The sequence below is a fragment of the Anarhichas minor genome, unplaced genomic scaffold (genome assembly GCF_050575085.1).
Source record: "Anarhichas minor isolate MPS153535 unplaced genomic scaffold, ASM5057508v1 ptg000155l, whole genome shotgun sequence".
NCBI classification, from domain to species: Eukaryota; Metazoa; Chordata; class Actinopteri; order Perciformes; family Anarhichadidae; genus Anarhichas; species Anarhichas minor.
This window is the reverse complement of record NW_027466601.1, coordinates 522,732-540,830: the sequence shown is the minus strand read 5'-3', so window position 1 is coordinate 540,830 and position 18,099 is coordinate 522,732. Positions and strand designations below refer to the sequence as shown.

The window sequence follows — 18,099 nt, the reverse complement described above, 5'->3', positions numbered from 1 at the left end:
CAACATAATCACAGCCTTGTCCTCGTGGTTGTAGAGATGCGTGGATAAGGCCTCGTCACTGCCTAGGATGACTGTAGTACTACTCATCTGACTAAATATATATATATATATATATATATATATATATATATATATATATATATTTATGGTATCTCTATATACTATCTGAATATATGTATATAGTGGGTACGGAAAGTATTCAGACCCCTTTAAATTTTTCACTTTGTTTCATTGCAGCCATTTGCTAAAATCAAAAAAGTTAATTTTATTTCTCATTAATGTACACTCAGCACCCCATCTTGACAGAAAAAAACAGAAATGTAGAAATTTTTGCAAATTTATTAAAAAAGAAAAACTGAAATATCACATGGTCATAAGTATTCAGACCCTTTGCTCAGTATTGAGTAGAAGCACCCTTTTGAGCTAGTACAGCCATGAGTCTTCTTGGGAATGATGCACCAAGTTTTTCACACCTGGATTTGGGGATCCTCTGCCATTCTTCCTTGCAGATCCTCTCCAGTTCCGTCAGGTTGGATGGTGAACGTTGGTGGACAGCCATTTTCAGGTCTCTCCAGAGATGCTCAATTGGGTTTAGGTCAGGGCTCTGGCTGGGCCAGTCAAGAATGGTCACAGAGTTGTTCCGAAGCCACTCCTTTGTTATTTTAGCTGTGTGCTTAGGGTCATTGTCTTGTTGGAAGGTGAACCTTCGGCCCAGTCTGAGGTCCAGAGCACTCTGGAGGAGGTTTTCTTCCAGGATATCTCTGTACTTGGCCGCATTCATCTTTCCTTCAATTGCAACCAGTCGTCCTGTCCCTGCAGCTGAAAAACACCCCCATAGCATGATGCTGCCACCACCATGTTTCACTGTTGGGATTGTATTGGGCAGGTGATGAGCAGTGCCTGGTTTTCTCCACACATACCGCTTAGAATTAATGCCAAAAAGTTCAATCTTGGTCTCATCAGACCAGAGAATCTTATTTCTCATAGTCTGGGAGTCCTTCATGTGTTTTTTGGCAAACTCTATGCGGGCTTTCATATGTCTTGCACTGAGGAGAGGCTTCCGTCGGGCCACTCTGCCATAAAGCCCCGACTGGTGGAGGGCTGCAGTGATAGTTGACTTTGTGGAACTTTCTCCCATCTCCCTACTGCATCTCTGGAGCTCAGCCACAGTGATCTGTGGGTTCTTCTTTACCTCTCTCACCAAGGCTCTTCTTCCACGATTGCTCAGTTTGGCTGGACGGCCAGGTCTAGGAAGAGTTCTGGTCGTCCCAAACTTCTTCCATTTAAGGATTATGGAGGCCACTGTGCTCTTAGGAACCTTGAGTGCTGCAGAAATTCTTTTGTAACCTTGGCCAGATCTGTGCCTTGCCACAATTCTGTCTCTGAGCTCCTTGGGCAGTTCCTTCGACCTCATGATTCTCATTTGCTCTGACATACACTGTGAGCTGTAAGGTCTTATATAGACAGATGTGTGCCTTTCCTAATCAAGTCCAATTAGTTTAATTAAACACAGCTGGACTCCAATGAAGGAGTAGAACCATCTCAAGGAGGATCAGAAGAAATGGACAGCATGTGAGTTAAATATGAGTGTCACAGCAAAGGGTCTGAATACTTATGACCATGTGATATTTCAGTTTTTCTTTTTTAATAAATTTGCAACAATTTCTACATTCTGTCAAGATGGGGTGCTGAGTGTACATTAATGAGAAATAAAATGAACTTTTTTGATTTTAGCAAATGGCTGCAATGAAACAAAGAGTGAAAAATTTAAAGGGGTCTGAATACTTTCCGTACCCACTATATATATATATATATATATATATATATAGACTTCTGCAAGAATTTAACGGTAAAATCCTGTATTTCTGTTGCTGAGATCGCACCCCCATTGTGATAACTTCTGTAGTTCACGAGCAAATAAAGCACCATTTGGGTCTTTCAAATGAAAACAATAAAAATGTGACCTTTGAACCAGGGTCAAAGGTTCTGCTGTGGTCAAACATGTGGTCGTGTGTCAGAATCTTCAGAGGTCGCATTTATCTGTTCCCTACACCCAACTAGTCCTTCAGGGGCTGGATCCTATCCCAGCATGCATTGGGTGAATAACCTATAATATAGGTTCTCAGTGTTAAAAGAGAGATGCTTTAACCCTCTGTAATTCAGGCCCTATATACACTTGGCATTTCAAGTGTATCATATCTTGTTCATATTGGATGATTCTGTGAAACCCAATATAAGTTCAATGACAATGTTAAAAACATTTTTTTTACATCCAATGGCAACATAAAAAAAAAATTTCGTACAATATCAACGCATGGCAACTACGGTATATATAGTTAAGGTTGGGGAAAGATTGTCGTCATGGCAAATAAACTGCAGTTAGCGTTGGTTACGGTTAGGTCACCAATGAGAGTCGGGTGTGTGATGCTAGTGGTGGCTAATGTAGCCTGGAGCCTCTAAGCCTTCTTTCTAACGCTCCTTGGTTGCATGTATACTTGGCTTGTTTGAGATCAGAGAGCTATCTTCCCAAGACGCACGAGGGGGCTTCATGTAAATGGGCTAGTCTCCAATGAACCTGACTCGTGTTTGACGCACACAAACACTGGGAGAACATGCAGAGGGTTTCCAAAAAGAACCAAGGCAAAATCTGAAGTGAGGACTTTCCTCTTGTCAGGCTCAAGTACTAACGAGTGAGCGCCACAACCCCACGTGAGGCACAGCTCCATTACTGGACCAGAAATGGAGATGAGGGGCTGGGAATGCTGAGGGTTCACTGCGGTCGGTCATTGTCTAAAAGAACATGGTAGACTGTGGAACACATCGGAGTAAAGGTCTTAACTATTGCATATATTACACTGTTTTGTCCAAGGGCCCCTGTGCACATCACAGGTATATACCAAGAGGACCGGATCAGGGAGCCGATCTGTTGATCCCAGGTCCTTGGAGACCTACATGCTGCATTGCTGTTTGAGACAGTATGGGGTTTGAGATACTAAAGTACCTGCACCGTGCAAAGATGGTGAAGGTACACAGTCACGAGTTCATCAGTGGAGGACTTGAACAAGAGTACAAGCATCTCCCATTCACAAAGGATTCATGGAAAGTCTCCTTTGCAGGCTGGAGACAGTGTCCATTCTTTGTCGTCAAGGAATCATGAACTACGGGTATGCCAGGTTCGGCATGATCGTCCCTCGGTCTCCACGGACGGAATCCCAGAAGCCCTTGTGTTGGAATCGATGGCTACTTTGATAGAGGAGACATGACATCGTTGTCTATGCTTTTGAAAGCTTGGAGAGACCATTGGAGTTCTGTGTCAGTAACAGTGTAGCCCATTCAGAGGACATGAAAAGGTATACGCTCAGCTGCTGTCCTCACTTTGGACTGAACTAGAGGGAGGCAGAGAACGGGATGGTGCAGGTCCAGATCTAGGCCTTCCTGGACCAATACTTGTTGAGTATCCGAACTGGACAAAGTATTCTGATGGTCCTTGAGTCTGTGCCTACCCATTAGAACCACCTATTTAAAGGGATATACCACACCCTTCACCTGGATTGGCTCTTGGTGTACTGTATCTGAATTAAACCAGAGGCCGATTGTTTTTGAAGTATCCCTATATTACTCGTTCCCCAGTCCCAGTCGGCCAGACCACCTGTATTTCTAAGCAAAAGAAAGACTTTTAGCACTTCTCTTGTATCTCTGCTCGTCAGGGAGCAGAGAAGACATTGACATTGACATAAAGAAACTTCATTGCTATAGGTATCTGAGAGTATAACAAGATAATATATATGGTTGGCTTAACTATTATAGACATTGATGCATCCCTCCAGTGGTTGAGCTCCTGTTTCCCCAGTAAATAATTTTCATAATCTCATAGAAAACCTACCCATGTCCCTCAGGGATCAGATTTGGACTCTATTTTCTTTTTAATTTACAAGACTCTTCCTGGAGTCATTGCATTATCTTTAAACGTATATATTTTTGCCTTCACATCGAGATGTTTCTGCCAATAAAACATAGTGATCCTGAAAGCTGTAGCCTATCTTCTTAATCACCTTGCAAAGTGCATGATTCTTTAACTGCCATCGTTTTCCATGATTTCTTGAACTCAAAACCCAAATGCTAAGTGGACTAGAAAAAGTAATCCATCCTTCTATCTCCTGCTGCTTAGACTTCTGCCGATCTGCATGTTTTTGTCTGTTGTCTTAATGTGCAGCTCTGCCTGGAGCCAGTAGACAGGATCTATATAATTCAAGCATTACATTGGTAGTTTTAGGTTTGATTGTAAGGTTCTTCTGATCACCCCTGAGGCCTTCAAAGGGCTGGTTTCTGGCACAAAGCTACATCACATTTATTTAATTCTTTATGTGCCAGATCCCAGACTCAGGCAGGTTCCTACTGGCGCCCCACAGTCCTGATAAAAAATATAATGATCCTTGCAGGCTCTCCAGATTAAAGACCAGACAGAATTGTTCCTTTGGCATCAGGGCTACCAGAGTTTGCATCCATCTGAGGAGCTTTCTTTAAAATCTGCATTCTACTTTGAACCACTTCTTTAAAGCCACGTTTATAGATTCTTCTGAACTTGTTTGTAGTATTTCTGTTTCCATTTAATGTGTGTCTTAGTCTCTGTCTATAATTCTAATACTTTTCTTTCTGACTTTATTCGTTTTTTTCCTCCTTGTCTTTACGGTATAAGAGCACACCATAGGTTTTAGTCATTCATTACATTATCACTTAAATCCTTGCTGCGAATTCAGATTGTGAAGTATGAATATATCGAAAGATAAATTCCAACAAGTTGTCAGGTATGTAGCGGTCATAGTTTTTGTATTAGATTGTATGTAAAGTAATTTTTTTCAGTGCTATTGTGCAGCTATATTTTGACTGTAAGTGCTGGGTGCTGTCATAAAGATCCTTGTAGCTAACTGAGAGACTAACACACAGTACCATAACAGTGACATATATCCACATGACCAAAAACTTTGTCGAGTACAATCCAGGTATCTTTACGACGTATAAATCCAACGAGATTTCACATGTTTTAGCCCAGCCGGCGTCCCACAGAGAGGGATGTTGTCCTTGTGGGGCTCACTCCAGGCCAAACGTGCTGGTTTCCTCCACAGCGATGAGCAGTTTCTCATACAGCATGGTGTATGAGGGGTATGGAGGCAGGTCCAGACGGTTGAAACAGGTGTGAGCCCTGAGAGAGAGAGAGAGACACAGGTAAACTGTTAAGAGTGTGGAGAGTCAAGGCTAGAGGAGAATATCTGAAGCTCACATCACACTTTACAACTCACATGTATTTAGGAGGATCAAGGACAACAACACAAAACATGTCAGAAATAAAAGTTTCTTCAATACTGTGGTATAAACACCTGGAATGAGACATTTTCAGCATATCATATCTGCATACAGTTTTTCCCTTGTATACAACGATGCTTTTATTGTCTCCTGACGATTAAAGTAATTGCTGCATAAAAACAGACATATCACAAAGAGACACTTAAAGGAATATTTAATCTCGCTTTCTTGCCGAGAGTTCGATGGGAAGATCAGTCTTGTGTCTGTAACATGGGGTTCGAAATTGATATACAAATGGTCATTTTGTGGGTGAAGTATTCCTTTAAGTCATACATTCTGGGCTGCTTGTGGACATGGGCAGATGCCAATATTTGCGTCACACAGATCCACACAGCCAGGCAGATATAGAAACTAAAAATAGGACATGTGGACACTTTAACATTTATAGCTACACACTTGACCTGTCTGATATCATGACCGTGAATCTCAATGTACAGGTTCCCTGTGGAGTTTCTGACCTCTTGTAGCACGATGAAACTGCTTTATTTTGTCTTGTGCACGGGGACACACAAAAATACAAACGCAGGGTGTCAGGAAACACAGTCCTACCAATGATATCACACTACTCTACCAATCACAGTGGGCCGTAACAAAAGGCAGAGACTGTAAGCAATCCTGCATTCACAATACTGGAAAGACAGTTATTCAGAACGGTTTGTCAGACCTCAGCGACCTCGCTGTGTTTTGCTGCACAGGGCACCTCTAAAGTGAGCCCATGTATTAGTTGCGAAACAGCGCCCCCTGTGGCCTCATGTGACAATTACAAGCTAATGGTTAGTGCTAAAAAAGAATGCAGCAGCAGCAGTAGAGAAGTGTTCGAAAGTCAGCAAACAGTCTTTGTAATGTCCAGTACACAGTAAGATCTACCTACAGTTTGCTAACATTAGCTAACTGCTAACATTAGCTAACTTTAGCCACAACAAGCTACATGTTAAAGTAAAGCTGTAGCAGCAAAACCCCTGAATGTTTAGAACTGAGCAAGTTTTGTTTTAATGTTATTTCACTTTAAAACAAACCTCAACACAAACACACATGCAGACACACCTCCACACCCTCCAGACCTGCTGTCATTAGTAGCCCTGCAGTATATGAGCAGATGATGAAGCTCCCACCGTCCACGTAGTTGAGCTCTGGCCCTTTTCCCGCTCTGCAGTGAAACCCGAGCCCCGCTCTTTGTTTCTGCTGAGCACGCTCACGTTTTAACCGCTGTTTACTAAATGAAGGTCCTGCTGGAAGGTCAGACGAACACACCTTGCACAATATCACATCTACTTGAAATACAGAGGAGGGGAAGTACCACAAATAGCTGCTCTGCTGAGCCCAAGCATTGCAGCCAACTGATGAGGGCAGTTCACGTCAGAGCATTTCACACTGCGTGTTAAGCTTCTGGTGATGAAATAATATACACTGAACCAAAGTGATGGTTCATTTATAGGTGGTAAGCAGATTTATTTACCTCACCAGCCACCACGACCTTTAGAGTGAAAGGAACGACTTTTGACCTGTTCATATTACTGGTCCAAAGTGCTACGTACGGTACAAACCTGCAGGGACTAAAGGCCGAAAGTATTGTTGCTTTGCATGCAAAAATACAGAGGTGACATTTTGGGAAAATTTCCAACATGTTCTCACTCCCAACCCGTTAAACACGGCAGCATGGTCAGTGGCCCCAAGCTTCAAACTATGAGCTTTAGGTTCCCGTCTGGCCAGTTTTAAACATGTCAGAGACGACGTGTCAAGTTTCAGCTGGTTACATGCACAGTGTCTTTTTTCTAAATAAACTTTGACAAACAGCGGTCCCCCGGGTGAAAGTCCCGAATCTGTTTGACCCGTCCACCCTGACCTCCTCTCTATGGTGACTTTATACTGATTGTTTAAAAAGCCAGGGTTGGTAAAAAAATGTCTTTGTTATATTTGTTGAAATTCTCCTGGCAGCAATCAATAAATCAAATGCTCTGACAAAAAAAGCCAACAATCCCGTTCTGTGGCTGTCACAGGACTGCGATGAGCTCATCCAATCACCTTGGGCCTGCACTAAGTGATTGAACCGAGCCCTCTGATGAGTGTGAGGGGTGGAGCAGGCAGCAGGTCCATTGACTTGAAGGAACAAAGTGATGAGAGCTGAACAGTTTAAACAAGGCTTTCACAGGACACTGCTTCAGATACCTGGGTAGTGATGTGACTTTGCCCCACTTCTCGATACAGAAGCGCCGCAGGCCGTTGGATCCCCGCAGCGCGGCGAAGCCTTCGTAGGGCACGCTGGACGTCCCGGTGACGAACTGCAGCAGGCGGAGGCGCTGCTCGTTGTTGAACCGCTCCACAGCAGCCCAGAACCAGCGCATCACTATGTGGCCGTCATGGTAACCTGGTGATGGAGTCAGGGAGACAACATGTGACAGAATAAGCATAGAGAGGCTAGTATTGACCAGTTCTGTTAATAATGCATATGGTGTGTAACAAGAAACTGATGTAATTTGTCATTAAAAGAAACTATAAAAGGTCAATAGTGGTGTTTTGGAAAACAGGGAACGGTTTGGTTTATATACTCTTTTCACACTTATTCAAGGAAACATTAGACCAGCACTGTAGTCCAGTACTGTGAAGGTTGGTTCTAAGATCTCAGTGGAATGAAACACAGACTAAATCCAGATGTGCTCTGGCTGATCTGATCACTTTTTCTGATCCATATTATATCCATATATGGACAAACTAAAAAAATCAAAGTGCTAGGGGCGTAGAGATTACCGGATACCATTCATAAAATCGCCAAAAAATGAGCATCGCTAGCTTAGTCTGCTTAGCATCCCTCTGCTACACTAATATAGCAGCTAGCTGAGTACAGATGGAGGGAACACAGTCTATGGTACATTGTCAGCACAGTATCCGTGTATACAGTCTATGGGTTTTACACACACACACACACACACACACACACACACACACACACACACACACACACACACACACACACACACACACACACACACACACACACACACACACACACACCTCCTCTGTACTCGGTGTTGCTCCTCCAGTCAATGAGGTCGATCTCGACTGTACCGGCGATCACCAGCTCCAGCTCCCGCGCATCGAACACAGACACCAGCCTGGAGTCCACCACCTGGGACGGAGAGATAAGCACATGTCTCTGTTCAGCTGTGTGGGCGCACTCATGTGTATTATGATGTATGCAGTCTATATGAACTATTATAGTATATATACTATGCATTTTATAGTCACATAGTGGAGTGTTTGGAGGTGTTGACATGTGTGAAAGTGTTCCACTGTGGATTATGATTTAGGACTTGTTATCTTGTTGTCTTATTGTTTAAAATATGACTCCCTACAGCTGGTTACAGAAGGCCTATGACCTCATTGGTCTATTTATAAATGAGGGTTCTGAACTAATGTTAACCTTACAGTGATGTTGTTGAAAGCATCTGATGGTGCTATGAACCAAACAGCCTTGTTTACCTCGTAGAAGCCTCTGACCATCGCCTCCGTCTGCTGCACCACTCCTCTCTCCACCCTCCACTTGGCCATTCGCTCGATGTAGTCCTTCTTGTTCTTCTCAGTCACCTGGAGGTTGGAGCCGCCCGACTTCAGCTCCCGCTCAGTCACCTGGCAAGCCAAGAGGCAGCGTGTAGAAAGCTCGTCATTGTGGAAACAAACATACATTCCAGATTAACAATACTGTGTATGTCACACGCGCTGACCTGGCCGAAGACCTCCTCGTTGACGGTGAAGGTGAGGTCCAGGATGTCAGTGATGTCGTTGTCTTTCATCCACTGCAGAGACTGGTGGAACTCCTCGTCCAGATACTCCAGATCAGACAGGTCTGTGGACCTGAAGGGACACACGGAGCTCACACATAAAACGACTGAACACAATGCCAGCACGCTGCACAATCCTTGTGTCAATTCATCTCTGAGTGGTTACAGTTGGAGATGAATTAATCCAAAATTGACCACAGAATCCAAACATGAATTGATTCAAACTGTTCGGGATTAGTTTCCCGAACAGTTTGATCTACAACTCCTGCTCGTCACGTCACAGTGATTGGATGTTCCTTCAGGATATTCACTGTAGTAGATGGAGTTGATCCTTAGTGCTGTACCTTTTGACTTTAAATCAAAGAACCAGATGTTTTCTGACACAGTAAACCGGGAGTGTATCATGTCGAAGGAACGCCACGATCTTGTCGTTGTCACCTAACATCGTCTATGCAGAAAAAAAACGTGTATTCACTTCACAGCTGACGTTGCGTTTTTCAGAAGTGCACACTGTCAGAGTGTGTGTGTCTGCAGAAGAACAAACATATAGTGTGTGTACTCACAGTCGGAGCAGGGCCTTGTAGAAGGGTCTGGTGAAGAAAGCATCCAGCAGGTACTGATGGATCAGAGCCAGGCCCAGGATACGCCCACTGAAGCGGAACCTGGACACACACACACACACACACACACACACACACACACACACACACACACACACACACACACACACACACACACACACACACACACACACACACACACACACACACACACACACACACACACACACACACACACACACACAGGGGACATTAGAACCAACAACAGAATCAGTGAAACACAACTTTGACACATGAACTAGTAAAATGAGGGACGGGCCTGATACTAATACAGTATTCTCTAAATTAAATTTTCTTCTTTTCTGAATGTCACTGTTGACGTCAATGTCAGGCTGCTAAAGGGAGTGAAACTAATATGCCATCACATTTGTATGCAAACATTGTCTACAATATCAGTATTTTTAGAAAAACACATAATCATTGGCCCATAATGACTACACAGTCAGTAATCTGCAGAAAACCTGCCATTCTTCAAACAGTACAATCTTTCTTTCTTTAATAAAGTACCAGCAGCTATAAAAAAACAACTCATTCTATATATCAACCTTATTATACTGTCACCTCCAATCAATAAGGTATTTGTGTTGTTTGATGACATTTGAGTGTCAAAAGATCCATCTTAAAATGATGTATTTATGAAACGCATGAAAAATGTGGTGTGAAAGACCGACTGAACAGACTTCTCTACGGAAGCCCAGAGACTCAAGTGAGAAAATGAGTGTGATCTAAACATCTCTCCTGGGTTTATGGCTTAAAAACAGGTGGAAGAAAAGTTTGCCAGGTGGTGGATTCATTATTTTTGTTAGGAACGTTTGAATTGTTTGTTGTTGTGATACTCATTGCAACCACAAGAGGCTGAAGTGCACCTCTACCCCACGTTCTCAAAAGGACTGAAGGCATTCATGTTTTCTTCCAGGTGAGTTTGAATTCCTCCATGCACTCTTCATTTATTGTGTTAACATTAAGTTATGTAACATTACCGTCATGTTTGTCCTTTGGCCAGAAATGCATTTAATAAGTGCTTTACGTCCTATTTAGAACATGGGGTAGAGGTGAACTTCAGCCTCTTGTGGCCAAAATAAGTATTACAACAACAAACACCGGTTTTCACAGATAAAAAAAAAAAAGAAAAGAAAACTAAGAAAGATGATTTTTCAACCTGCTCTCAAGACACAAACACAAAGAATTTCAATCAGACCTAGAAAATGATCACCAGACTTTTGCTTTCTCACTTTTCCCCTCAGGGCTTCTGTACTAAGTCATGTTACTCCATCGTGTGTTCACAGTGTTCTGGGTTTTCATTAAGCTGACTACAGTAAATCAATAAATACATAAACTCTTCCAGCTGGATATCAGCTGGTTTGTTGGTAAATTTGAGAAATTGTACAATCACAAACGTAATGAACAGTTAGCGCCAAACTTGCAGTATTGTTCAATAAACACTGATTCACTAGGTGTGTGTGTATAATAATAATAATGCATTTTATTTGTATAGCGCTTTAAAAGGTACTCAAAGACGCTTTACATGTGTGTGTCACTGTGTGTGACTGTGTTTGTATTGCACAGCTTACCATTCCAGGTGGTTCTCAACGAATGCTGACATGGGGCTGATTTGAACGGTGTAGGTATCGTTAGCTGAGTATTCAAACAGACCGTAGTACGGATTAAACAGCTCCTGAGACAAGAGGAAGAAGAACTCTCTGGACGGACCACTGTAGTCCAATCTGAGGAGACAAGACAGAGAGGGAACATCTTTACACATTTGGTTCATGGTATGCTATACAGCTCTGGTAGCGGCAGAGACCTGTCAATCACAGTAGACCCGCCCTAAAGCATACTCTGCTTCATGGTCTGTTTGACTCTAAATGGACCATAATTTACTAAATGAACATCATGCTGTATTGAAGAAGACCTGAAACTAGAGATTGAGACCATAAACTCATGTTTACAATGTTTACTGAGGTAATAAATCAAGAGAGAAGTAGAGTCATTTTCTCATAGACTTCTATACAACCAGAGGAGTCGCCCCCTGGTGGACATTATAGAGAATGCAAGTTTGAAGGCACTTTCACATTGGCTTCACTTTTCAGAACCGGAGGTTGCCGCCTGACAGCAGCTCATTGACTCCAAATCCCTTTGGCTGCTGCATATAGCCTCTTATATATAGAATGCTATAACAAACTACTTCACTTCCCTTAAGTCATCAGGTGGATAGCTTACAGGAACAGCACCACTCAACGTAAACTGTGTATGTTTCTGCCTTGCTAACTTATAACACTAACAAGGTCAAATAAGTGAGCTAAGCTGTGCTCCCTCCGTGTGTGTCCACTGTCTATCATGTCTGTTGCTCTGTAATGCACTCACACTGGAGTTAAGTTAGAGCCTCCGGCCCCTCTTCAGGTAAACACTGTTAGCTCCGTCAGCACTGTTGCTGTTGTTTGCACTGTTCACGCCGTTAGCACCGTTAGCTGCTAGCCGCCAGCTAATCTGCCCACCATGTTGAGAGTCCAGTGGAGGCAGTCCCTGCTGAGGATTTGGTGGCATCTGGTGCTGTGGTTGCAGATAGCTGCTAACTGAATACTCCCCCACTCACTGCTGTCACGTAAACTGCTGAATACAAAACCGTGGTAACGGCGTACGCCTCGCTCAGAGCCATCCATACCATAATAACACTACGGAGCAACACAAGCCAGTATTTGACGCCCTGGGATTGAGCCCAAGCTGTGTGTAGATATGAAGAGCTCCTTCTGAGGCAACGAAAACACAACGATTCTTAGTTTCAGGAGATTATACATTAATGAACTATAGTTGTGAATATTGTATTCCATTTCTACAGATAGATCCCCAGAAATGCTGCACACTGGACCTTGTTGATATTGTAACCAGCAGTGAAAACAAGCATGTTGGCAAATTCAATTCAACACAAGTTTGAGCTTCAAAAGCTCGTAAGAACAGCATAAGATACCCTGCACTGTAACACATTGTGTGTGTGTGTGTGTGTGTGTGTGTGTGTGTGTCTCACCCCTCCTCTCCCAGGAAAGTGACGTAGAGTTTGTTCCTCTGCAGCTCTTTGCGGGAGTATGCCATCACCTGGTTAAAGGTTCCCTCCAACAAGTGTTCTCTCCTGATCAGCAACCTGCAACAACCAGGACAGCTCTCATGTTGCTGCTTCTATCCACATGCAGGGCACTGGATTCTTTCTTCACATCTTATATACTCAGCTGTTATTATTTTACAACAAGGTCAAGAATACAATTCTGTTGGGGAAATAGTTTGTTTCTATGTGTATTTGAACTGTAATTGATTCTATACTGGAACAGAGGGCATCACCTCATTGTTTTCAATGGCAGCTATGGCCCTGTCTCCATGGACAGAGCACATGCACTACAATAACAAGTCACACAATAGATATATCATAATTAACATGATGCACATCAACGATCATGTACTGTATGTGGGGCAGATTATGATCATGTGGTGTGAGCTGTGTCAGAACTGTGATCAGGATGTTTACGATCACATCCTCTGTAACTGCTACTATGGAATGGGAGAATATAGAAATACTGTATTAGAGCCGTCCACCTGCGATGATACAATAAATCGTTTCACATGTGTAATCCCAGTCTTACTTGATCTTTCCCGGGCCCTGCCCGTAGCCCTTGGCTTCCAATTTCCTGTAGAAGTTTCTCAGTTTGGCTTCAAAGTCTCTGCGGTAAGGAGCTGGAGCCCTCGCCCTCTGCAGGCCTGTACACACACACACACACACACACACACACACACACACACACACACACACACACACACACACACACACACACACACACACACACACACACACACACACACACACACACACACAGGTTCAAACAAAACACTTTTTTGTATGAAATAAGAGTCTGACATTTAGAGGTTTCACAGCTCTTGTACATAAAATGCCAGGAGCTTAATGATGTCAGAATAATGTCACGAAGGACCTGACTCTGTCAGATGTTAAATGTCATCAATATGAGGCAACATGTTCCGCAACACGATGATCCAGGAAGATCCTCTACTCAAGTAAAAGCACTAATACCATCGGTCAACAGACTCATGACAGTACAGGAGGATGATCATCAAAATGTAAAAGTGCTCATTATGTTAAATGTACCACTCAGAGGGTTGTATAATTATATTATTGGATTAGTAATATTGGTGAGTACACATTTCAATGTTGAAGCCTGTCAAGCTAGAGTCAATTTGAACTTCTTTATATCGTGATAGCTCATAGGACAACAGTGCATGATATTTTAGAAGATGACAGTAAATATTTGAGTACATTTTACTCTGAAATGTTAGACGGTGAATTAGGGCCATTGTAGGTAAAGTAAACCATAATAGTTTTGGAACCGGGGAAGAGAGGTAATATTCAGAGAAAAAACACATAGAATTTATGACATTAAACTTTAAATTTACAGGAAGAAACACTTGACTGTTGAGATTGTGAGATTATTAAATCATTCATTTGCAGGGGAAAACTGGCATTTTATTTATTTTTTATTATTTTGACCTACAATGGCTCGAAGAAATTAAGTAGAGACAAAGTATATCAAACATATGTAAATAGGTTTTATACTGGTGATCATGACTTATACATTGGTTAAAAGTAAATATTTAATATTAGCTGAAGGCAGAAATGTTTCTTTTGGATTGAACCACAGATTACAGCTGGAGTGTCACGCAGCCCCCTTTCAGCTTTGCAATGTGCTTCCTTGCTTCTAGCTAGCTGGTACAAGTTTACCTTTAGCCTAGAAATGACATCTCATATGTCACTCAAATTGGAGAAGACTGTTGTTAATTGTGCTGCTAATAATCAGAATATACACTGAATTAATACGATGGAAACTGTAGCAGTGGTGCCGAGTGGACATTAGTCAGTCCAGCTTTGGTTTAAAAGCTGAGCTGGTTGGTAAATGGCGGTGTTGGTTAGCTTTCTGTTGGGGTTATACTGTACACACTGTTTACTCTGCAGCTTTAATTATACTGAGTGACAAGAGAGGAGTATATACAAATCCCAAAAACACGGCCCAGCTCAAATTAAACCTGCTTTGGACAAGTCAATCTTTCTCACACTGTGGAAGAGAGAATAATCCTCTGGAATAAGAAATGAGGACAGTTTGTACATTTCTGAGAGTCTCCCTCTGGCAGATATCAAAAACACATTTCTAGAGTCGAGAAGAAGAAGAACTGCGTGATCTCTGTGGGATACGCACTGATGTGGATTTGTTTTACCGCTTCAGGTTTCCACAAAGAAAGTAAAGCAACTAATGAATGAAGCACAATTACAAGGCAGGCTTCCCTGCTGTGACCCAATTACCCTTTATAGACCCTCGCATCAATAACATGCATAACCCAACACAGCTCATTACGATGTCGTTAGTGCACCCTAACATAGCACAGCAGGCTCTGTCAAACAGCAGTGATAACCAATCTGAGGTTAGTGTGTGTTGGTGAGCGAGTGCATCTTCACTGTCGATGCGACTCCAGAGTGCATCCCTCTCACTTGCACATGTTTCCCTCCAGCAGGTCCAGCAATACGGCCCGGACCTCTAGCAGCTCAGGCCCCGCTGGAGTCTGAGCTGAAGGAGTTTCTGGTGAACCTGTTTGATTTCATCTGATTTCATCAGAATCCGACCCGGTGGCCCCGATGACGAGCATTAAGAATAACTACAGAGAAATAGACCATCTTCTCTCTGATGGTCTCGTTTACTTCTGAAGGTCACATAGAGGATCAGGACTAAACTGAGAACCAGTTTAAAAACCTTCACAGTAACGTTAACTACAACAGTCTTGTGCCAAGAAGATCCCACAGGAAACAGTTTAAATGTGAAAGACTGTCATGGCAGCCATCAGCTTGAGTCAGCAATTATAATCTCAGGCCATGGTCCCGCCCCCAAGCTTTTATTGGACAGTTGGTTGTCTTTTTATTTTAATCTGGCATGGATAACTTGTTTCCATTCCTAGTTTTAGTTTCCCTCTTCATGAAAACGATTGAGAACGCTTTACATTTAGTGTTGGCAGGTCTATGCTGCTCTCTGCTGGTAAACACTGAAATATCATTCACCTTCTCACTTGGTTTGGTATTGTGTTTTGGTTTGATCAGGAAATACATTTGACAATGTACTTCATTTAATTACTTAATGTAACTTCAATGTGATTTCACCTTGATTCAGGTATGTTAAGTCTTCCATAGGATGACCTTTACAGAGGAATCTGTTCCCTGCTATGTGATGTTTTCATTTACCGTCAATACCAAGGATATTTATAGAAACCACCTTCCTATTACATCATCAACACGTCCAGGGATGTTTCACGTTCCACACCAAACAGTTAGTGATCGTCATGCTTGAAGACCTACCAGGAGAGTTCTGTGGTGAGGAGGCGGGGGAGCAGCGAGGAGAGATGCTGAAGCTGGGGTGGATGGGGTGAGGAGGAACATACGACATGATCTCCTCTTCGAATAGACTACAAGGGCAGGAAACAGAAAAGCACACAAGACATTATGGATTTATGATTTTCAAGCATTGGATGTGTGTGAAAGCAGTAATTTGTGAGTAAAAGAAAAAAGACGTTGCTACCCAACACGGGTTTACTGGGGTTCAGTGTGTGCTCTACCTCAACAGGATGACCAGGTCGGAATCACATGACAGCTTCTCCACCCCCTGAGTACCTTCTGTCCGAAGGTAGTGGATCTTCTCCCTGAACAGCCAACCAGACAAAGTCCTCATCAGTTATTTATTTCATATATTGAGATGAATTTAAATGACTAATACAACTTAAATGAGTGGGTTGGATACTGAGATGCATCCTTCCTGACTTCTCCAGCTCTCTGTCCATCAAGAAACATCCATCAGTATTCATGTATTTGCATTGAGGCAGGTTCCAATCAATCATCCGTCAAGTTTGATGTAATGTAGATTAGAAAGAAAAAGCATTCTGTATTGTGGTTTTTAACTGTCCAGTAATAAAAACAAGTGTTCTTCCACGATATCAACGCAGCATAATCCATTTAAACTGGGACAATTCATTTCCAACAGCATGGCGCTGAAACACATGAACCCTGGTCAGTAACTAGAGTTCTGGAGGTAGACAGCCGCTCCAATCCCTCAATACGCCACCTGTGTTCTAGTACCCAAACGAACATGGACAGCACCCGGCAGCTTGCACTGTTGACATGCAGGGAGGCATTTGAACTGAGAAGGCTGAAGGAGGAGGGAAATAGATGGAGAGGCTGGTGGGGACTGTGGACTGGATATCCTATGGAGGGAACTGAAGGAATCACCATGTGTCTTCTTGTTTTTGTCGAACTGTATGTCTCCCATGGGAACACATGAGTGACGTCATAAGTTGTCACTACCAACTGACCCCACCTTGGTCCCGTCAGTCTCAACGACCCAAATCATTGTCACCTTATGTGTTTTCCCGCCTTTAACGGCTGCTTCAGACCTCAACGTGCTTCTATGTGTGCATTCAGGGGGCAGTGGTGGTCCAAACGTTATGGAAGCAACATTTTGACCACAGGGTTGCTGGTTGGATCCCAGGACTGGCAGGTGAATCTGGGTGGGGATTATTGCTCCACAGTGAAGCTGCTCAGTGACCATCAGACAGTTTCTCACACCGGTCTAAAACCAACTGAACCAAATGGACAAACACAGCAACCCAAACCAAACCAAAGGGCTCGGGTTAAAGTGGTCCAAGCCTACCAACAGTTAGCTGTTAGCTGGCTGGCTAATGACTCACAGTCTGACCTGGACAAGCCTTCTTGACAGACTGCGTTTACTCCCCCCCCCCCCCCCGAACACATATCTAACTCTCTGTGTATGCGAGTGTGTTCTTTGCATATCTCAAGAACAATTCATTCGATCCACTTCACACTTAGCAGGTGTATTGCTGCAGAACTGTTGAAGTTGGAGCAATTTGAATACTCGAAATGTTCAATATTAATAAACAAGTGATAGCGGTCTGTGCCGTAGAGTGGGCGTGGCTTCAGGGCCCTGCGGACCGAATCTCTTTTTTATTTTTTGTTTATTGCGAGACAAAAGACAATTCACCAACAGGACAAAAAGAGGACACCAAGAACAGTGAATACAGGCCAGTTAACACAATTGTGTCAGTGAAAGAGAGAACACGCTGATGTGTGTGTGTGTGTTCTAAACAGACCACGGCTCATTGACTGCTGTTCCCGTTTTGCTGCTGGATGTTGGATATGCTATAACAAACTCTTCTTCACTTCACTAGAGTCAACGAGCGATGAGTGGTTCTCGACATAGCTGCAAGCAGCACTTCAGGGGCCGAGCAGTCGGCCC

The 18,099-nt window shown here is 43.0% G+C and overlaps 1 protein-coding gene across 1 annotated transcript in view; it reads right to left on the bottom strand.

The window, feature by feature from the left end:
• Positions 1 to 5,088: 5,088 nt before the first annotated feature.
• The window catches only part of hecw1a (HECT, C2 and WW domain containing E3 ubiquitin protein ligase 1a), a 60,224-nt gene continuing 47,213 nt past the window's right edge, over positions 5,089 to 18,099 (bottom strand). Inside the window, exons 19-29 of the mRNA XM_076085435.1 lie at positions 16,409 to 16,492; positions 16,152 to 16,258; positions 13,387 to 13,501; positions 12,780 to 12,893; positions 11,329 to 11,481; positions 9,701 to 9,799; positions 9,081 to 9,210; positions 8,839 to 8,985; positions 8,371 to 8,485; positions 7,528 to 7,726; positions 5,089 to 5,200 (exon numbers count right to left, since the gene is read on the bottom strand). Of these exons, the coding sequence (XP_075941550.1) occupies positions 5,089 to 5,200; positions 7,528 to 7,726; positions 8,371 to 8,485; positions 8,839 to 8,985; positions 9,081 to 9,210; positions 9,701 to 9,799; positions 11,329 to 11,481; positions 12,780 to 12,893; positions 13,387 to 13,501; positions 16,152 to 16,258; positions 16,409 to 16,492 (1,375 nt within the window). The remainder of the gene's footprint in view (positions 5,201 to 7,527; positions 7,727 to 8,370; positions 8,486 to 8,838; positions 8,986 to 9,080; positions 9,211 to 9,700; positions 9,800 to 11,328; positions 11,482 to 12,779; positions 12,894 to 13,386; positions 13,502 to 16,151; positions 16,259 to 16,408; positions 16,493 to 18,099) is intronic.